The sequence below is a fragment of the Candoia aspera genome, chromosome 1 (genome assembly GCF_035149785.1).
Source record: "Candoia aspera isolate rCanAsp1 chromosome 1, rCanAsp1.hap2, whole genome shotgun sequence".
Lineage (NCBI taxonomy): Eukaryota > Metazoa > Chordata > Lepidosauria > Squamata > Boidae > Candoia > Candoia aspera.
The window spans coordinates 160,717,355-160,734,410 of NC_086153.1; the positions used below are offsets into that span (position 1 = coordinate 160,717,355).

At 49.9% G+C, this 17,056-nt stretch overlaps 1 protein-coding gene across 1 annotated transcript; it reads right to left on the reverse strand.

Moving 5' to 3' along the window:
- Positions 1-4,112: 4,112 nt before the first annotated feature.
- OTX1 (orthodenticle homeobox 1) lies at positions 4,113-12,028 on the reverse strand. The gene is made up of 3 exons (XM_063291421.1): positions 11,767-12,028; positions 10,099-10,250; positions 4,113-5,657 (listed from the first exon to the last, which is right to left on the reverse strand). Exons 1-3 carry the CDS (start codon positions 11,861-11,863, stop codon positions 4,833-4,835), a joined length of 1,074 nt encoding a protein of 357 aa, XP_063147491.1. The 5' UTR covers positions 11,864-12,028; the 3' UTR covers positions 4,113-4,832.
- Positions 12,029-17,056: the final 5,028 nt, after the last annotated feature.

Here is a 17,056-nt window from a genome sequence, read left to right on the forward strand (position 1 = left end):
GCCGAGGAAGCGCCGGCAAAGGGCGTTCCGCAGCAGCTGCCCGAAACTTTTCTCCTGACGGCCGTGCTCTTCCGCGCGCGCACGGCCAGACACGCCGCCTCGCGCGCGTATTCCCTCTCAGCCCCTGAAACGCGAGCGGTTGCGTGGCGCTCGGGGCCCCCGGGCAGCCCGCCGACCGGCATCCCAGCCTGGACTTCGCCGCGGCGAGATGCCGGCGCCTGAGCACCGCTGCTTCCCCGGTCAGGCTGGCGGCTTAATCCCACCTGAGCCAGTTAGACAGCTCCATTCGCTTCTCAAGCGCGGGGGAAAGGCAGGGAGGGGCAGGGAGCCGACACAACCTCTCTCCCCTCCCCCTTCTAGTTCCTTACCGCGTAAGCGACCCAGTAAGTCCCAATCCGAGCACAGCGCCTAAGAGGGAGCAACCCCTGGTGAGGCACTGTAAACACTCGGGGCTGGATCGGTTCAGACAGACCGGGAAGTTTCAGCCAATCGCTCAGAGCAGATGCCTTCGCTTGAGAAGGAGGGGGCAGGAGGGGGCGGGGGTGGGGTGGGAGCCGGAGCTCTGGCAGCTTCTGGAAAGATGTTTCCCTCGTCGATTCCCCCATCCCCAGGAGTGGGGAAGTACATATTTAGTACAGCAGAACTCTCATTTTCTCCCATTAAAAAGATCATGGATGTGTGACTTACAATAATTACGTTATTAGCTTCCGAGGGCAATGTGTGGGAGGGGTGAAGTCTGCTGAAGGCTAGAGTAAAACCCTAGACCGCGGTGGGATGGGGCGCTATGGCTCCCTCGGGGGCACTGAAGGCTCCATTGCCGACAGTCCTGTGGCTTTTTTTCCTGGTGGAGACGGAACGGGAAAGGGTGCAAGAACGGAGAATGCGTGAAGCCTGCATTCAGCCCAGCTGCTCGTCGAGGAATAGTGCAATCACTCTAAACGATTATGCTAATTATATTGACGTTTCTGCACTTCTGCAATAATTTATCCCCCCACCCCCGCAAAGACACTGGGCGGAGGAGTAAGAGAGGCTCCAAGGTGCAAAGTCACACAGAGCTTAATGCCTAAATCAGAGGTCCGGGAAGTCAGGAGGGGCCACCTGAAAGCCCATCTCCTTCTAATCCGGGCGAAATACGGATGCGTCTTGGGAGCGGGCGCTCTGCCCATGCTGAAGGCATTGTCTTCTCACTTTTCCCAGAGAGAAAAGGGTCCGTGAACTTGCTGCGGGGGAGGGGCCGAAGATGATCTTTCCGACGCCTTGGCGGCAAGCTGCAGAGGCCGCCTTGGTCTAGCAAGGCGCGAAAGCCTCCTTGTCGGCTTCTCCCACAGGGCCTGCACCGGATCCCGGCAGGACCCTGGCGACGGGGAATGTGTCACGCAGCCGCGTTCGGGTACAGGTCTCCCCTGGCAACTGCGGTCATGCCCACGCCCACCCACAGTTTTCTGCCCCGGCAAGGGATGGGGAAAGGCTGTCCTAACGGAAAGCGGGCAGCCGCTGCGAACGCCGGAGAGGAGGCGGGCTCTTTCAGGGGCCCCTGGCTTTGCCAGGTCGGTTTGAAGGCACTCACTCCCAGATGTGTCTTCTTTCCGCCTGACAAGCGACCGGGGGGAGGGGCGCCCGTCCCCTGAAAGGCTGCTCACGTCTGATCGCTGCTGTGGCTGCCTGGAACACCGCCGGGGTGACGCCGCGTTGCTCCTCTAGAGAGCCCGGTGTGCAGCGTCCGCCTTGGTCCCCGGCGCGGTCAGCCGGCGCTGGGAGAAGGTCAGCAGTTCAGAAGAGGCTGCTGCGGCTCTCCACGTGTTGGATTTCGCTTCCTCCGTGCCCAAAGGAGCCGAGACCTTTGTGCGTTAGAGCTGGCCGCCATCTGGAGAGCCGCCGGTTTCTGACCATACCCTTGGTGAGAGATTCCTGATCTGAGGGGATCCATCCGGGGGCGGGGAGCGGCGCTGCTTAAAGACCGGTTCAGGAGGGCGCATCATCCGCTTCCTGTAACAGGACTCTGTCCCCTGGTAAAAACAAACCCCTGCCTTGAGCTTCAGACGCGGGATGCGATACACCGCTTCCAGCCTTCCTCCGCCAAATGAACCGTTAGATACCGTCAGTCACTGTTGATGTAAAGCAATCATTTTCGCTTCCCAAACCGGAAAGTCCATTTAATCTTAAAATTATAATAAAAATAACAATTGAATACAAAATAATCAATTATTGAAAAATAAAAATTTGTTCCAAACTTCAGTCCATTTCAGGAATGGGAAAAATCGAACTAGTATATAGCATCGATAGATTATGTACAGATAAGAATAGTTCTCTCACTGATGAGAACACTTAATTATTTAATATTAATTTATATGCTGATTTAACCTAGAACTAGTTTCACCTGAGTCTAAACTAATCCAGATAAAGTTTTCTCTCTCCTTCTTCGAATTAAAAAAAAGAAAAAGAAACCCAAAGTTTTCAAACAGAACGGAAATTTTGTATTCCCTCTGGCTTGGAGTACTAGCATAACTTTTCCTTACTGTCTTTTGATACTTCACATTGTACTTTATTATAACTTCTACTTCCGTTGTCTTTTATTTTATATCTGACAGTTTTATCCAACTCTACTTTTTTAGGAAGGAAAAAAGTTATGTATTTCCAATTATAATATTACAGGTACATTCAACACAAAGGTAAAGGTAGATTTTTTAAAAAATGCAATTATATTTTTTGTTTTGTTTTCCACAAGTTGAACCTTACACTTAAACTCAAATCTTAAACAATTGAGGCTAAGATTACGGATTAATTGTAATGCGATTTACCAAATAAAAAAGCGCAATCCTGGTCAAAAACCGTTTGGATTTCCTTCGGCTGAGCACACGGGTGCTGTTAGAGTCACCACAGACGTGGGTGGAACGATTTGCAGTCCTAACACGGCGGCGAGCACAGAAATGCTACCGGAATTAACAGCGATCCCTCCTCACTGCTTACTAAATCCTGGACGTCCTTTGAAGTTCCTTTGCTATCATAGCAGAAGGTATTTCTAATCGTTCGGTTTCACTGGCTAATAGATTCCGCTTTTGCTCTTGACATTTATGTTCAGCCCAGAGTGACAGGGTTACAACAATCCTTAAGTTTCATAAATATTCACTTCCTAGAAGCTCTTGCTAAGTGACCAGATGAAGAAAAAGGGCCAAGACGGGCGCGAGAGTGGGTTTCCAGAAAGTCACGGCCAACGGAGCTCTAGCCCCTCTCCGCCCGTCCGGCCCGTCTGTCCTGCGACGGAAAGAGGGAGCGGTTGGAAGCAATTAAGATGGAAACATTTCCGCCCAACTACAGGGGCCCTTTATTTTCCTCTCCGAGGAAGGTTTGCGCGGGTTAACTTTTCGCTTTGGCAGGGAGTGCGAGGGGAGGTGGCCGATCGCACCGTTTTCACTGCTTATGTGACCCATCCAAGTTCTGGTTGGACGCCAATCCAATTACAGACATTAAAAGGCAGCTCAGGGAGATACGGTGCAGCGGGCCAGCTCTCCCTCCTCTGCCGGTCTTGGAAGTAACAGCGATCTGCCCCTTTCCTACCCAAGCGAAGGCCGGCAAAGCAGCTCAGCCAATGCGGGAGGCAGTTGCCGCCTCTTCCTTACGCCCTTTCTCCCCAGGAAGGATGACAGAGACAAGGGCTTTCGTCAGCTTGAATTTTATTATCGGGATATGTAGATAAAGGGTAGGATTTGCCTTACATGTCAACAGGTGACTGTTGGATTAACGGAGTAAATTATCAACTTTACATTTTGTCCTCTCTCTGCCTTTCCCCTCCCCAAGAGCCAAGCGGGCCAAAAACCTGTCGGGAGACCGCTGGCCAGGTGTTGGGACGGTCCAGCCGATGCTGCACTGGCGAACCCAGGATGCTGTGCCACCACCGCGCTTCCACTGGCGGAGCACGCCCTCGGATCCCCCCTCCCACCTCCCCGGCGGCCCTCCCCCGCCCCCCATCCCCCGCCCCTCTCCCGAGCAGGTCGTCTCTGCTTCCCCGTCCAAACTCGGGCGGGGAATTGCTTTCCCCCTTCCCTTCCTTCCAAGGAGAGCAAGAGAAGACAACAGGTGGTGGGGGGAGAGAGGTGGCCTTCCTTCCATTCCTCCCTGCCGAGACTCCAGAGTTCACCTTCAGCTCCTTCATCAAAAAGGGTCGCTGGAATGGACCTCGTTAAACCCTATATGTACAAAATTCCTACCCTTTTTGCAATATAACCCTACAGAGAGAACCTGGTGGGAGTGGGGGGGGGGTCCTTGAAGGGGATGGGGGAGGGCGGTGTTAAGATCTATACACGGAGTCTGCAGTCGGCCGGAAAGCAAAAGGCGCGTCCTCTCTCCCGTCTTTCCAGGCGAGCCAGCGAGCGTCACAAAGCCAAACGGCTGGCCAAGGCCGGTATATATCGGTTGGAAGGACAAGGACGAATCTCGATTTGAAAGTCCTCTTCTGCTTCAGAACAAAAAAGTACGATCCTGAACATAATCCCAGGGAGCGAATAAATAACAGACCAGGAGTCAACTCGGCGGGGCGGAGGAGGCACGTCCGGGAAGGGCAAGGGCCGCAGGGCTACCCCCGCAGCCTTCAGCCCCGGGTTTGGTGATGGGGAAGGGGCTGGAAGCAGTACGCTATTCGAGCTGGGTGCTCCCAGCGCCTTTCCCTTTCTTAAAATAAATTCAAAAGCTGCTTTCGCCAACCGGTCAAAGGGGCGGAAGAGCAAGGGCTGCTGGCGCGTGACCGGGAGGGAGCGCGCTTGCAAGGCGAAAAAGAGGGCGTCCCGAGGAACCGAGAAGAAAGGGGGCGCTATGGGGGGCAGGTGCCGCTGCAGACCTCACAGGACTTGGAAGCGCCAGGAGGCCTGGTCTTTGTAGTCGAGGCAGTCCGGGGAGTTGAAGTTGAGCTTCCAGGAAGAGGCGGCGGTCGAGGCCGGCTCCTTGTAGTCCAGACAATCGGAGGAGTTGAAGGCCAGCCCGGGCCCGCCATAGCCGGGCTGGTGGTGGTGGTGGTGGTGATGGTGGTGGTGGTGACTGGAGCTCTGGCTGAGCGGGTGGTGGGCGTGGGGGTGCGCGCCCGCCAGGGACGAGGGCGCCATCGGGCTGAGCTGGTGGGCGTGCGGGGGCGCGTGCATGGGCAGGTAGGACCCGCAGTCCACCCCGCTGAAGTAGGACGACGAGTGCGGCGGGGGTGGCGGCGCAGGATAGCCCTGGCCATAGCCCCCGCCCTGCCCGTACGACATCGGGTAAGAGGCGGAAGAAGCGCCGGACACCGAGCGCTGCATGCAGGAGGCCCCGCCGGGCGCCAAGGGCTCCGGCCCGGCGCTGGGCGAGATGGACGCGGGGCTCCAGATGGACGAGGTCGCCACGGCCGACGGCGCGCTACTCAGCGAGGCGGCCGACGAGGCCGACCCGGACGCTGCGCCCCCCGCGCCCGCTGGGTTGCTCAAGGCCGCTCCGCCCGGCGCCGGGCCCGAAGAGTTGGAGCTGGACGAAGAGGAGGAGGCCGAGCTGGAGGCGGCGGGCGGCGTGAACTGGCCGCTGCTTTCGGAGCCGGAGCTCTCCCGCGCCGGAGAAGACTTCTTCTTGGCCGGCCGGCTCTTGGCGCCGCTGCCGCTCTGCTGCTGCTGTCTGCACTTGGCGCGGCGGTTCTTGAACCAGACCTGTGAAAGGAGGCAGGAGGCAGCACTCCGTGAGACCCCACTGTCCCAGGGTGGACCCGAAGGGAGGCGGCCGCCCCGGCCTGACCTCCCCTGCTCCGCCCCACAGCCCGACCTAGGACCAACTCTCTTGTCACTTCGGTCCTTTCTCCGCCATCCCTCGTTGGATTCAATTCCTCTACGTTGGCCTCCGGCGCCAAACAGACCGGGGCTACCCAAGGACTCTAAACCGGAAAAGGGAGCTTTCACTTCTATGTACTCGCTCTAGCGTCCTAAATCGTTCTCTGATTCTGCCCGCCAGCCCTCGGTGGATGGGAAGCAAAGCCACCAAGTCTGGCTTAGCGCATCTCAAATGGCTACAGCCATTGCCTTCAGGTGGGAGGCCAGGAGCATAGAGAGTGGTTGACCAGTAAGCCAAGCGACCAAGGGTGGCTGCAGCATTCCTGGCGCAGTGAACATAAACTGCCACCTGCCCGCACAAACTCTATCCTAGAAAAATCACACTACATTCATTCCCGGCTGGGCAGGGCGCCCACCTCTCTTAGTACTGCCATCAGTTCTGCGAGTTTTATCTCCATTGCACTGGTCAATCTCCAAAACTTTATCAGTAACTTCTCATACATCAGGGCAACCCAGTATCTCCGTAACACCATCCTGAAGAGAGGTTTCTACATTCATTCTTACCATCACAGCCTTGACTAACCAGCCTTGTTTGGAACTTATAAATCAATCTTCAACACTCAGGCCATCACGTACCTTTTACTATTAGTATAGCAGTGGGAGGGCTGGGGGGAGGGGAGAACATCAGCGTTCCTCACAAATAATTTCCCTGCTCTGAATCTATGTATGCATATACAGTATATATATATATATAGTAGAAGCAAGTAGAGTAGATATTAGTTGCCTTGCACTATGTCCTCAGTGAAACACTATCCAGGCAGGACAAGATCTATTACAGCATTTACACCTTATTATCTTCCCAAGCCTACACAGACAGGAAACCCTGGATAACCAGGTTCTCAGACCCGCTGCTTCCAACAGAGTAGCCAGTTTAGTCTTGCCCAAAGCTGTCAGCAAACTATAATGCTCCCAGACTGTCCTCCACCAATCAGTGCTAATATTTTAAGATACCTTGAATCAGAAAACAGAGAGAAACTGCATTTATACTAGAGGAGAGATTAGGATGCTCTATGTCCTCACCAAATACCTGTGTACCACTGTATCTATTTCTTCAGCCTGCTTTCTGTCACATTTAAGCCATTCACCTGTAGCATTCAGCTCTAAGCAGTATCGTCCCTTGCATTCAATGGAGCAAGACAGCATTTTGATTCTTAATTTCATAAAGATATTTTCCTCGCTCATCAACATTTTATATTGCAAGATACACCAAATCAGTCATTAGCTACATTTTTCACTTCCAAGAGAATAATTGCTTGATATCCCTTGTCAAATTCAAGCACGCTTCTTCCACATGTCACTCCTGCCCTGCCATTTCAAATAAAAAAATAAATAAATCATGAATCAGACTCCCAGACTCCTAATAGCCAATATTAAGACTAGTTTATGGAAAGATGTGAAATTAACTGTCAGAAAGGGTGGGAAAAATAACTTTTCATCTAAGGTTAGGATTCATCTGTCTGCACTACAAGTCTATTTTTCTTCCAGGCAGAATTCTCATTAGTATAAAAACCAAATTGCAATCAGTCTTAACAGCTGCTGATGGAGTATAGCATCCAGAGTTTTAGGTGCCTATGCTGATATTCCAATGCATTAAATTGTAACAGAATATTTTTGTATCTCTGGTTCTTCAAAGAAGGACCCACTACAGATTCTGAGACAGTATCTCAATGAACAACAATATACCTTCAGTGCTGTCAGTAGCGCGACAACCATGACATATATACTGTTACATTCATCACTTGTAAGATTCAGCAGCTTTTCACAAAAGCTCAAGGTAGGGCACCCCTTTCTCATTCAGATTATGCACAAGTCAGATTCACGGAACATTTTCTGGTGTCCCTCGCCAGAGAATTTCCACCACCCAAAAGCAGACTAGCCATCAGGTAACTAGAAGTTCACTGAACCAATCCAAGCCCTCTAAATGTTTACTCCATAATTCAGGAATCTAATAATTCCACTCTTATGTGCAGGCCTCTACAAATTGCTGTTCCCCTTGTTAAAATATTAAGTATACCATTTCTGCAATTTCCCACAACTTTCAAAAGTAGAACATCCCTGAGCAGCTAATAGCAATAGCCTATATATGATGACAGAAAATTTAAATGTGCTAATTTTGGTAGATTGATCAGAGTAAGTCACTTCCCAACAAATTGCTTAGGATCTTAAGGCTACTTTAGAGTTTATAAATGTTCCATATACACTCCTTTCCATAGCTCATGTGTGTGATAGTTGCAGATAAAATCTGTCTTGCTACATGTGATCCAACCAAGCATACATATACACACTGAAATCATCGTTGTGTGAGTTACTTGCAATTTCAGTTCTCCCCCCACCATACACTTACATTTAAATGCCTTAATTTCGAAGTTTCAGATTGCCCTCAATGATAGGACACAGAAGAAACAAACAGGAAGGATCCAGCTTGCATGGCAAAGGTGTGATTGTATTTTAATTACACACTTATTTACATCCTAAAGAGATAGTTTGCTGCCTATCCTTTTATCCACCAGCAACTCCCCCAAGTTCAGTGGAAATGATGGTAATGCACACTTTCCATGGTTACCTTTCAGAGACTTGAGACTTAATCTCCGTTTCTAAGAGTTCCCAGAGTACCCAGCTCAGTCGAACTGAGCAAGGCTGAACCCAGTAAGGGAGAGCCAGTCTCGGGTAGAGAATATACTATCAAGCCTTCCTTAGGAAGGTCAGGCCAGGGATTGTGAAGGCAGCGAAGTCTTATCTTGAAATCCAAGGAGAATCCAGGTCTTCCGCTTCCCTTCCTCTCACCTGTGTGTTTGTCCATCTTGTATTCAGGATGGATTGACTTTCCTGAGCCTTTATAGTGTCTCTGCTTTGAATTCTACAGCAACACCCTCCCACCCCCAAAAATCCAGAGCTACCCTAAATCATCTTCAACAAAACATTTAATTGAATAAGAAAACTGGGAAAATTCTACATTTCTGAAACATTTTTCCCTTTCTGATACTATACAATATGCTTAAGCCTGTTTTTATAATACTGTTTAGTCTATACACACATTCACACATGCAAAGCACAACCCACGTTGTCAGCTTATCAGCTGCTGTGCCCCTAAACCTTTTAGAATCAAGTAAAGAGTAGTGCCAACCAATCAAAGGCAATGTCTGAGTTTCCAGTCAACTACTAGGGAGCTTCTATTCTACCGAAGGAGGAGAATAATTCCTTGCTGGGGCAGGGGGAGGAAGAGATGATACATTTAAAAAAGCCACACAGGAAGGAGCAAGGATAAGACTCCAAATCTGAAGCACAAGTTTGTTCTCTTTACAACTCCTAATTAAGTCACCAACCCGAGGACAGGAGATGCATCAGAAACAGGCAGTGGAACTTCTGCACTTAAAAAGAAAAGCTTTTAAACTGATTTCATCTGAAATCAAATAGATTTTACTTCTAAGCAATGTGGCAGCTTTAACCAATATAACTCTGGAATAAGTCCCAGTAAAAATTATTTCCAGTTAAACAATACAGATTATGCTACAAGTGCGTTAAAGATTAGTATGTCCAATGATTTTAAAGTTGCTTCTATTTAAATGCTTATTTAGTCTTAATCTTACACATAAAAGAATTCCAGAGAAACACATTAACCTTCCTTCCACTATCTGTGCACCATCTATACTGATAATGATTTTAAATGCAGTCACATTCTAAGTCTTATGTTTCTGATACTCAGGCTGAAGTGAGAAGAAATCCCATCCTATTGATCTCTACGGAAATTGGTGAAAACTAACTTGTGCTGGAGTGTATCCACTGAAAGGTGTTTAGGGTTGGGATGTTGCCTTGACACTGAGAGAGAAGGAGAAAATAAGTAGCTGTGGTTCCTCTAAAGCGATCAGGGAGCTAAAGGAAGTTGCCAGATAAAATAAAGCCAGAAGGATCTTCCTCGCGCCCTTCTGCAACTCCAGCACTGGCCTGTCAGTCCCTGCACAACTACTATTCCGGCCGAGCGAGGAAGAGTCATTTGCCCCAGTAAAAAGCAGCCCTGGAGCGAAAGAACTGTGCCTAGCCTGAAAGTCAGAGTAGCCCTGACCAGCTGGAGGCAAGAGGGGATCCCGAACGAGAAGAAGCCTGCAAAGCAGAGGAATCGTCCGCATACAGAGGCCGTTCTCCCTCGAAGTTGGGAAGCGCGATCGGCGAACCCGGACGACTGGCGCGCCCCAACGAACCCCTTCCCCGCAGAGAGCGGCCCCAGTCTCCCCCGAGTCCCAGAGTCGCTTGTTTAAAGCCCCCAGACCTGGACTCTGGATTCCGGCAGGTTGATCTTCAGGGCCACTTCCTCTCGCATGAATATGTCAGGGTAGCGGGTCTTTGCAAAAAGCGCTTCCAACACGTCCAGCTGCGATCGGGTGAAGGTGGTGCGTTCTCGCCGCTGCTTCCGAGGGGTGGCTACAAGCCCCGAAACCACACCAGGCAAGACAGGAAGGGAGGGAGGGAGGAAGGCAGAAAGATAAGAGGCATTCGGACCTGGTCTTGTTCTCTTCTCTCTCTCTCTCTCTCGTCCCCGCCCCCTCCCCGCCAGCCCGCTGCCCCGATTCAGGATGTGGTGGGGGCGAGACGGCCGGGCTCGCTCGTTCCCACGCCCACCAATCCCTTGACGCAGGCGGTCGCCAGCCGCGCGGGACCCAGTCGCCCCATAGATTTCTACAGAGCGGGCCTGGAGGGAAATGTACACTCGCCGAGCAGGAGGAAAAAAGGCTGATTAGGTTTTTAGCCTGTAAATATAAATCACAGAAAATAGTACAAAAGAGGAGGGAAGCTGCCTCAGTTCGTCTACGAAGGAAGGTGGGCTAGCTTGTGGCTGGGGCTTTCGCAAGGAGGACTTGGGAGCGGCTCCGGACCTGCGACAACAGCCACCTCGAAGTAGCTGGCTGGCCGGATAACGCGACTCAACAGCTTATTTATTCCCATGCCTAAAAACCTTAACTCGGAGGTAAATTCCACAGAAGTCTGTAGTATGTCCAAGCAAGGCTGCAAGTGTAAGCGTACTTAATTTAACTGGTCTAACTATGAGTGTTTTAGGCTCAGGGGGCAAGGCCACAACGCTGCAAGCAGGAGTAAATTCCACCAAAATCAGTCCAGTTTACTGCTGATCTAGTGAGCTCCTCACCTTTCCAATTGGGATGTTGGCACTTTAAAGCTTTTGCAATCCTAGGGATAAGAAGTATTCTCTTGAATTAGTTAGCACTCCTCTGAGCCTTATTTGATTTGTCATCAGACTATAAAAGATTGCAAAACCTGTGCTGATTTCTGGGCAGAACGAATGAAAGGGGAAGAAATGTTAATTGGCTGCAGACCCCCTCAGCTGTGAAACCTTTCCTCCAGGACAAGTCTTCGAGGTGAGAAAAGGTATCCGGGAATCCTAAACCGGGGACAGCCCTCCACCTGCACCCACAACCGCCACCTCCTTTTCCCTTGGTCTTCATCTGAAACCACACTTATGAAAATCAACCCTCACAGAAGTTTAAATCTCTTTTAAACATTTATTTATCAAAGCACCTCACTACCCTGAATCTGTTCATTTTAAACAACACACACTTGTTCTAAAATTGTCGTAATTAGCTCTCTACCTGAAAGCAAAAAACAAAACAAGGCAGAAATCAGGGACCCGAATCAACTCCATACATAGATTAACATTTTAGGAACGTGCTTTCTATTTATTATAATTAGACTTATTTTCAGGGAAAGCATTCAAAGACTGTTAGGAAACACCCGGGTACAGAACTAAAATCCATTAAAACCCTAGTGCAGTTTCCAAGAATGGAAGGGCAGGAAGAGAGAATTCCCTTCTTAATGCCTGTTCGCTTTCCATGTAATTTTAGGGCAAGGCAGAAGAATTGGCAGGTTTCTTTCTTTTTTCAAACTCTGCCCTTAATGGCTGAAAGGGCAGAAGATGAGGGCTCACCTGGATACCCCACGGAAGGGTGTAGAAGATCCATTGCCGGTCCTGCTAGCCCCAGCCCGTTCATGCCATAGGGGGGCTGTTTGAGGTAAGACATCATGCTAAAAGTTGGAAAGATTTTTCCAATTTATCCACACACAATTATCTATTTGTTTATTTAGCAGTATCTCAAACTGTGTGTGTGTTTTATTTATTTTTCTAAATATTCATCCAACCGGGTAACTGAAGGGAATCCCAAAGAGCAGTTTTTCACAGCAGTCTACAAGAAAAACAACAAAATTAACATATAGTGAATCGATAACAAGATATCAACATTTTTATGGAATTCTCAGATAGAACTTTGTTTTTCTACTCCAGTTTCTCAGTGCAAGTGCAAGAATGGATCACATCTGGTTAATGTTCTTTTTGTACTTTTCAGTTAAAAAGTTGCAATAATATACATACATACATACATACATACATACATACATATATATATATATATATATAGTATTGCGACTTTTTATATAGTTATGGTGGATCTTGATTTTAAAAGGCCACTTAATTTCCATATCCAGTACAATAAAACTTCTTCTGGGAGCTAACCAAATATTTAAAGTTTTGTTTTGGTTTTTAATTCTATTTCTATCTTACAGTTTCAAGGTTTCTTTCTTTCACACAGAAGACTCTCTCAACATGGCGGATAATCTCCCCCCCCCCCCACCCCCGAAAACTGGAAAGTGGGAGAGAGTGAATTGTAGTGGGCTGGAGATAAGGAAACTGAGATTATTAAAAAAAGAAAGAAAGAAAACCTACAGCCACATTACCATACAATCGCCGAGGGGCTGTGTGGGGGTACAATATCAATGATGAGAGAGATAAAGCAATTATTTAAAAAGATAATTGGATTAGAAATCAAAACGAGTTAACAAAAGGAGGGAACTATAATTAATTTAAAAGAGAGCAGAAGCAGACACATTAATTAGAAATGGCTAATGATCTAAAAAAGACAGCTTTGGTGGGGGGGTAGCTTTGAAATCCGTATTCTAAAGGACCTGCACCAACAGACGGGAATCCAGAAAGAAAGGCAGAGGACAGCAACACCAAAACTTTACGGATTCCCTCATGTGCTGAAGAATTTATTTCTAGGAGTGTGGGAAAAAAAAGACTGAAGGTACAATCTCAAACCACCTCATTTAGAAATAAAACAAAAGTAAACTAACGATACTGACTGCCAAGTAAAAGTGCTGGGTAAAGAACAGGGTGCATTTTCTTGCAGCCGGAGTGTGGTAGCAATGTTTAAACTGTATATGCTTTCAAGTTTTTGGAACTCCTCGGTATGATTTACTTCCAAGAGGTTCAGAACAGATTTGGGGATCTTGGTGGGCTAGCATTCCCAAATAGAAAATAAAATTTAGGTTAAGTTCCCATGTTCTGATCCAGAAGTTTTTCTGTTCCAAGTAGTTTCATTAAACAAGGAAATTAAATGCCTGAGTAGAACAAACATTAGACCAGCCAAGCAGGCACATAAAAACTCACATCCAGAAGGGAGAGATGGTGGCAGAATTAATCTCAATTAATCTGTGGCCAAAAACTTTATGCAGATAGCAGGCCTGGCTGCTACCAATATGCATTTTCACACAAAGATTGCCAAGTTAAAAACACCAAGAACAAATAAGAACAGAGAGAAGGGGCACAAAGTGTGTCTTGAACTAATGTTAGCAAATTGAATCTAGGCTATTAAGTTAAAACAATCCAAATTCATGAAGACAATCCATACCTTCAGGACCGGCTAGCCTGTTGCAGCTCTCCCTATGCTGAGATGTCATTTGGAGTTCTGCCTGGATTTGTGAGGTGAGATTTTTTTTGGCCTCTCTCCGTGCTCACAATTAAGAATTCAAAACCGGCCCATCTGGTTTACTTAGGAAGCATAGGATAACTAAGGTTGCCGAACTACACTGCAACAGTCATTACCTTTTAAACCCAGGGGGATCTCTTTGTCAGGAGACAATGTTCAGATTGGGCCAGGGGCTTGAAGGCAAAAAGTTGGTTTTCTGTTTTGTTTTCGAGCTTTTACCCATACTTATCTCAAACTTACTTTCACCAAACCTTGTCTCTCTCTAACGCTTTTGATGCCTTCATTTATTCCTTAAAAATTCCTCCCGGATTTGCTCCTACCAAGCAGTCTTTTCCTTAGATGCAAAGATCTTAAGAATAGGTAAACTGTGGTTGGCCTAGGAACTCACTGATTAAATCCTGCTGGCATCCCAGATAGAAAGCCAATGAAGCCCAAGGTAGGCCTGGGCAAGACAGCAGCTGGGCCACACAGGCTAAGGGATGACCCGCTCCTCCGAAAGTCAAGTTCAGGGGGACTTGTTCCTACAAAGTGTGTGTAAGGTTGCAGCCCTCTCCTTGTTTGGGGAGGGGGAAAGCCGAGAGCTGCGGCTGGCTCGCAATCTCAAGCAAGGAAGGAGCCGATAAAAAATCGCCCACTCCAGGCCTCTGTCCTTGAGTTCTGTCCCATCCCTTGGTCCAAGAACACTCTCCCATCAGAGAGCTTTGGCAGTGATCAGCATTGGCCTCTTGCCCCCTTCCCACCTCCTTCGCCTTTGATAGTTGTGCTGGGTGACACCCGGCCGTTGCTCAATGGAGAAGTGCAGGAAAAGTGCCAAGCTGCGGGAAAGAACAAGGTGTCTCCAGGTACCTCGAGATTCGCTGGCCTGGGCAAGCGATGTCGGAAGGCGCCAGCCCGGAACAGCGAGCCAAGGATCTCCCGCTGGCTAGAGAGACCGAGCCAGGCAGAGCCATTTTCCTCCAGAGCCAGGAGGAAAGCCACCTCGACCTCTCCCTTCGGGCTCCGCGGCTGGCCGGCAGCCTTCGAGGTGCCGTCGAGAGCCGAGAGGCCACAAAAGCGACAGCAGAACGCCGTTGGTGGCGTGCGGGGGGGGGGGGGAGTGGGGACGGACGGAGGAACCCAGAGCTTCGGGCCAGCTCGACTCCTCCGACAGACCTCGTCCTTTGCGCGGAGAGCGCGGGGGGGGGGGCGGGGGGGAGCATCAAGCGGCGCGCGCCACGAGCCCGGCGAGGAGAAAGCAGGCAGCTGCCGAGGGCAAGGCGGCTCCTCTCTTGCTTACCTGCCGAGCATTCCCGCTTAGAAGTGAGGAGCAGGAAAGCAGCCGCGGGGTGGGCGGGTGAGTAGGGGGTTGGGGATACCCCTCAGCACCACCAGGCCCCCTTCCAGGCGGAGCTGCAAAGCGAAGGACAAGAGAAGTTAGGAGGGAAAGTTTTTGTCCCTGCTGCTTTCCACCTCCGACTTCCACCTCCCCGCCTCCTCTCAGCCAGGAGGGCTCTTGCGTTGCTTCGCCGAACGAGGACGAGGAAAACTTAGTTTTCTCGGATACGTGTGCACCGCAGCAGCGCGGACGTAGCGCTCCAGATTAACTGGGAAGAAAGCTGGCGGGGGCAGAGGGCGAGAAGGAAGCGAGGATGGGCTTCTCGGCTCGAGTGTGATGTTGGGACGGCCCGGGAAAGGAACGGAGAGTGAGACCTCACCTGTAGGGGGGAGTGAAATAAATCAAGCGCTTTTTTACCTTGTCGCGGTAGCTGTCTCGCCCGGTTGTTTAGGTGATTGGAAACGTAGCCTGATGAAGATTGATCACCTTTCTACTGCCCTACCCTTGTATGTGAGCGCAAGGCAAATGCGTAACCAAGCCTGGCGCCAATCGCTAAGCTCCCTGCCGCTGAGTGACAGCCGCCGGGGCAATAGCAGCGCGGGCTGAGTGTTACCTCGGCCCGTCCCCATCCCCCACTCCACCCCAGTCCCAGCCGCGCGCGCAGCAGCCTCAGCCGCCAACTCTTCCCAGCAGCTCCCTCAGGGCAGGCGGCTGGAGTTGCCGCAGCAGCAGCAGCAGCCTGCTCCAGCGGGTCGTCTGAGAGGATGGACGCCCGTCCTCCCCCGCTGCAGGCTCTGGCGGCCCGCGGCGGCCCGCCAGCCAGCAGAAGCCGGGGGGCTTTTAAATCGCGCGCGCCTCCCCACTCAGGCTCGGGCTGCCTTCCCGAGCGAGCAGCCGCAGCTCCCATCCCTCCTCAGCCTCCCTTCGACGTGCGGGAGAACAGCGCGAGTGGTGTCCTCGTGCCTGACAGGGGCTCCCCCCCCCCGCCCCGAATTCCAGTCTGACTTTGGAAACCAGCCTTGCCGCCGCCGCCGCCTTCTGCCTCCGCCGTCGTATAAAGGCGCTCCGCACGTCCCGTCCAGGCGCCCTCGGGCCGTGGTTAAAGCCCATAGCCACCCCCCTCCACTTCATCCCGCTCCTCCACCCCACGCATCTCCGCAACAGTCTTGGGGCCAGCTTTTCCCGGAGCGACCACCACGTGGGCATAATCCTCAGTTTGTGAGCGAAGGTGGTAGATGACGAGCTTCCTCCCCTGCGATTCACAAAGGGCCGCTTCCTCGCCGCCATAAATTGTGGCCTCCTCTCCAAGCAGCGGTGGCGTGTTTTTTTTGTTTTTGTTTTTTAAGCGCTGCATTTATCGCTGTTCAACAAAAAGTTTGCTCCACCTAATCTGGGACATTTGGATCGCTCAGGGTCTATCTGCCCTGGCTTGCAAGCCCAATTTCTTTCAGCAAACTTAACTTTCAATATAAGACTAATCCGACGTACACGGAATTCAGTTGGATTTACCTTCTAAGTAACACAGGACTGAAGTAGGCGCTTAGGGGTCCCAGTGTTTTGTTGGGGAAAAAAACATATTCTATTTATTTATTTTATTTATTGTTCAAATTTCTATCACCGCCCATATCACTCTATTTGCCACACAATTAAAAAAAAATCGCACTGGTATTTTTTTCAAATAAAATCTCCTGTTTAGTGGCTGGCAAAGAGCGGGTTTTGAGAGCAGAAAAAGTTACCAACCGTTCTTTATACTTAGAATAGGAATACAAACATCCATAAGCACTGTGCATGCATTTCAAGGGATTCACCTGTTTCTTTGAGGCAGAAAACGAAAGGTGGGGCAGTATGGGTAGGTTAATGTGAAACTCGGATATTCCGCGTAAGATTCGGATCCTATAAGCGAGCATGCACTTGTTACCTTTCAGCCTTCGTTATATTATTTATCTTATATACATCTTTGTCATTGTCTAGATCACATTGCCTATCTCACTGTATACCTGCAGCTAAAATAGCGCATGCCAGTATGTTTAACGGAATATGGGACTAGGTACAGTCCCCTTAAGAAGTTTGCCTAAGGACTGGCACCATTCCAAAATATTCTCTGATACGCAATTTATTTATTGTGCAGTAAGTTCCAACGA

Bases quoted from the DNA above. Each gene is read 5' to 3' on its own strand.
- OTX1 (XM_063291421.1), bottom strand. From the start codon at position 11,863: ATGATGTCTTACCTCAAACAGCCCCCCTATGGCATGAACGGGCTGGGG. The intron at 10,251-11,766 runs GTGAGCCCTCAT...CGGGGCTTGTAG, and splicing joins CCCTTCCGTGGGGTATCCAG to CCACCCCTCGGAAGCAGCGG. The intron at 5,658-10,098 runs GTCTGGGGGCTT...CTCCTTTCACAG, and splicing joins TGCCGGAATCCAGAGTCCAG to GTCTGGTTCAAGAACCGCCG.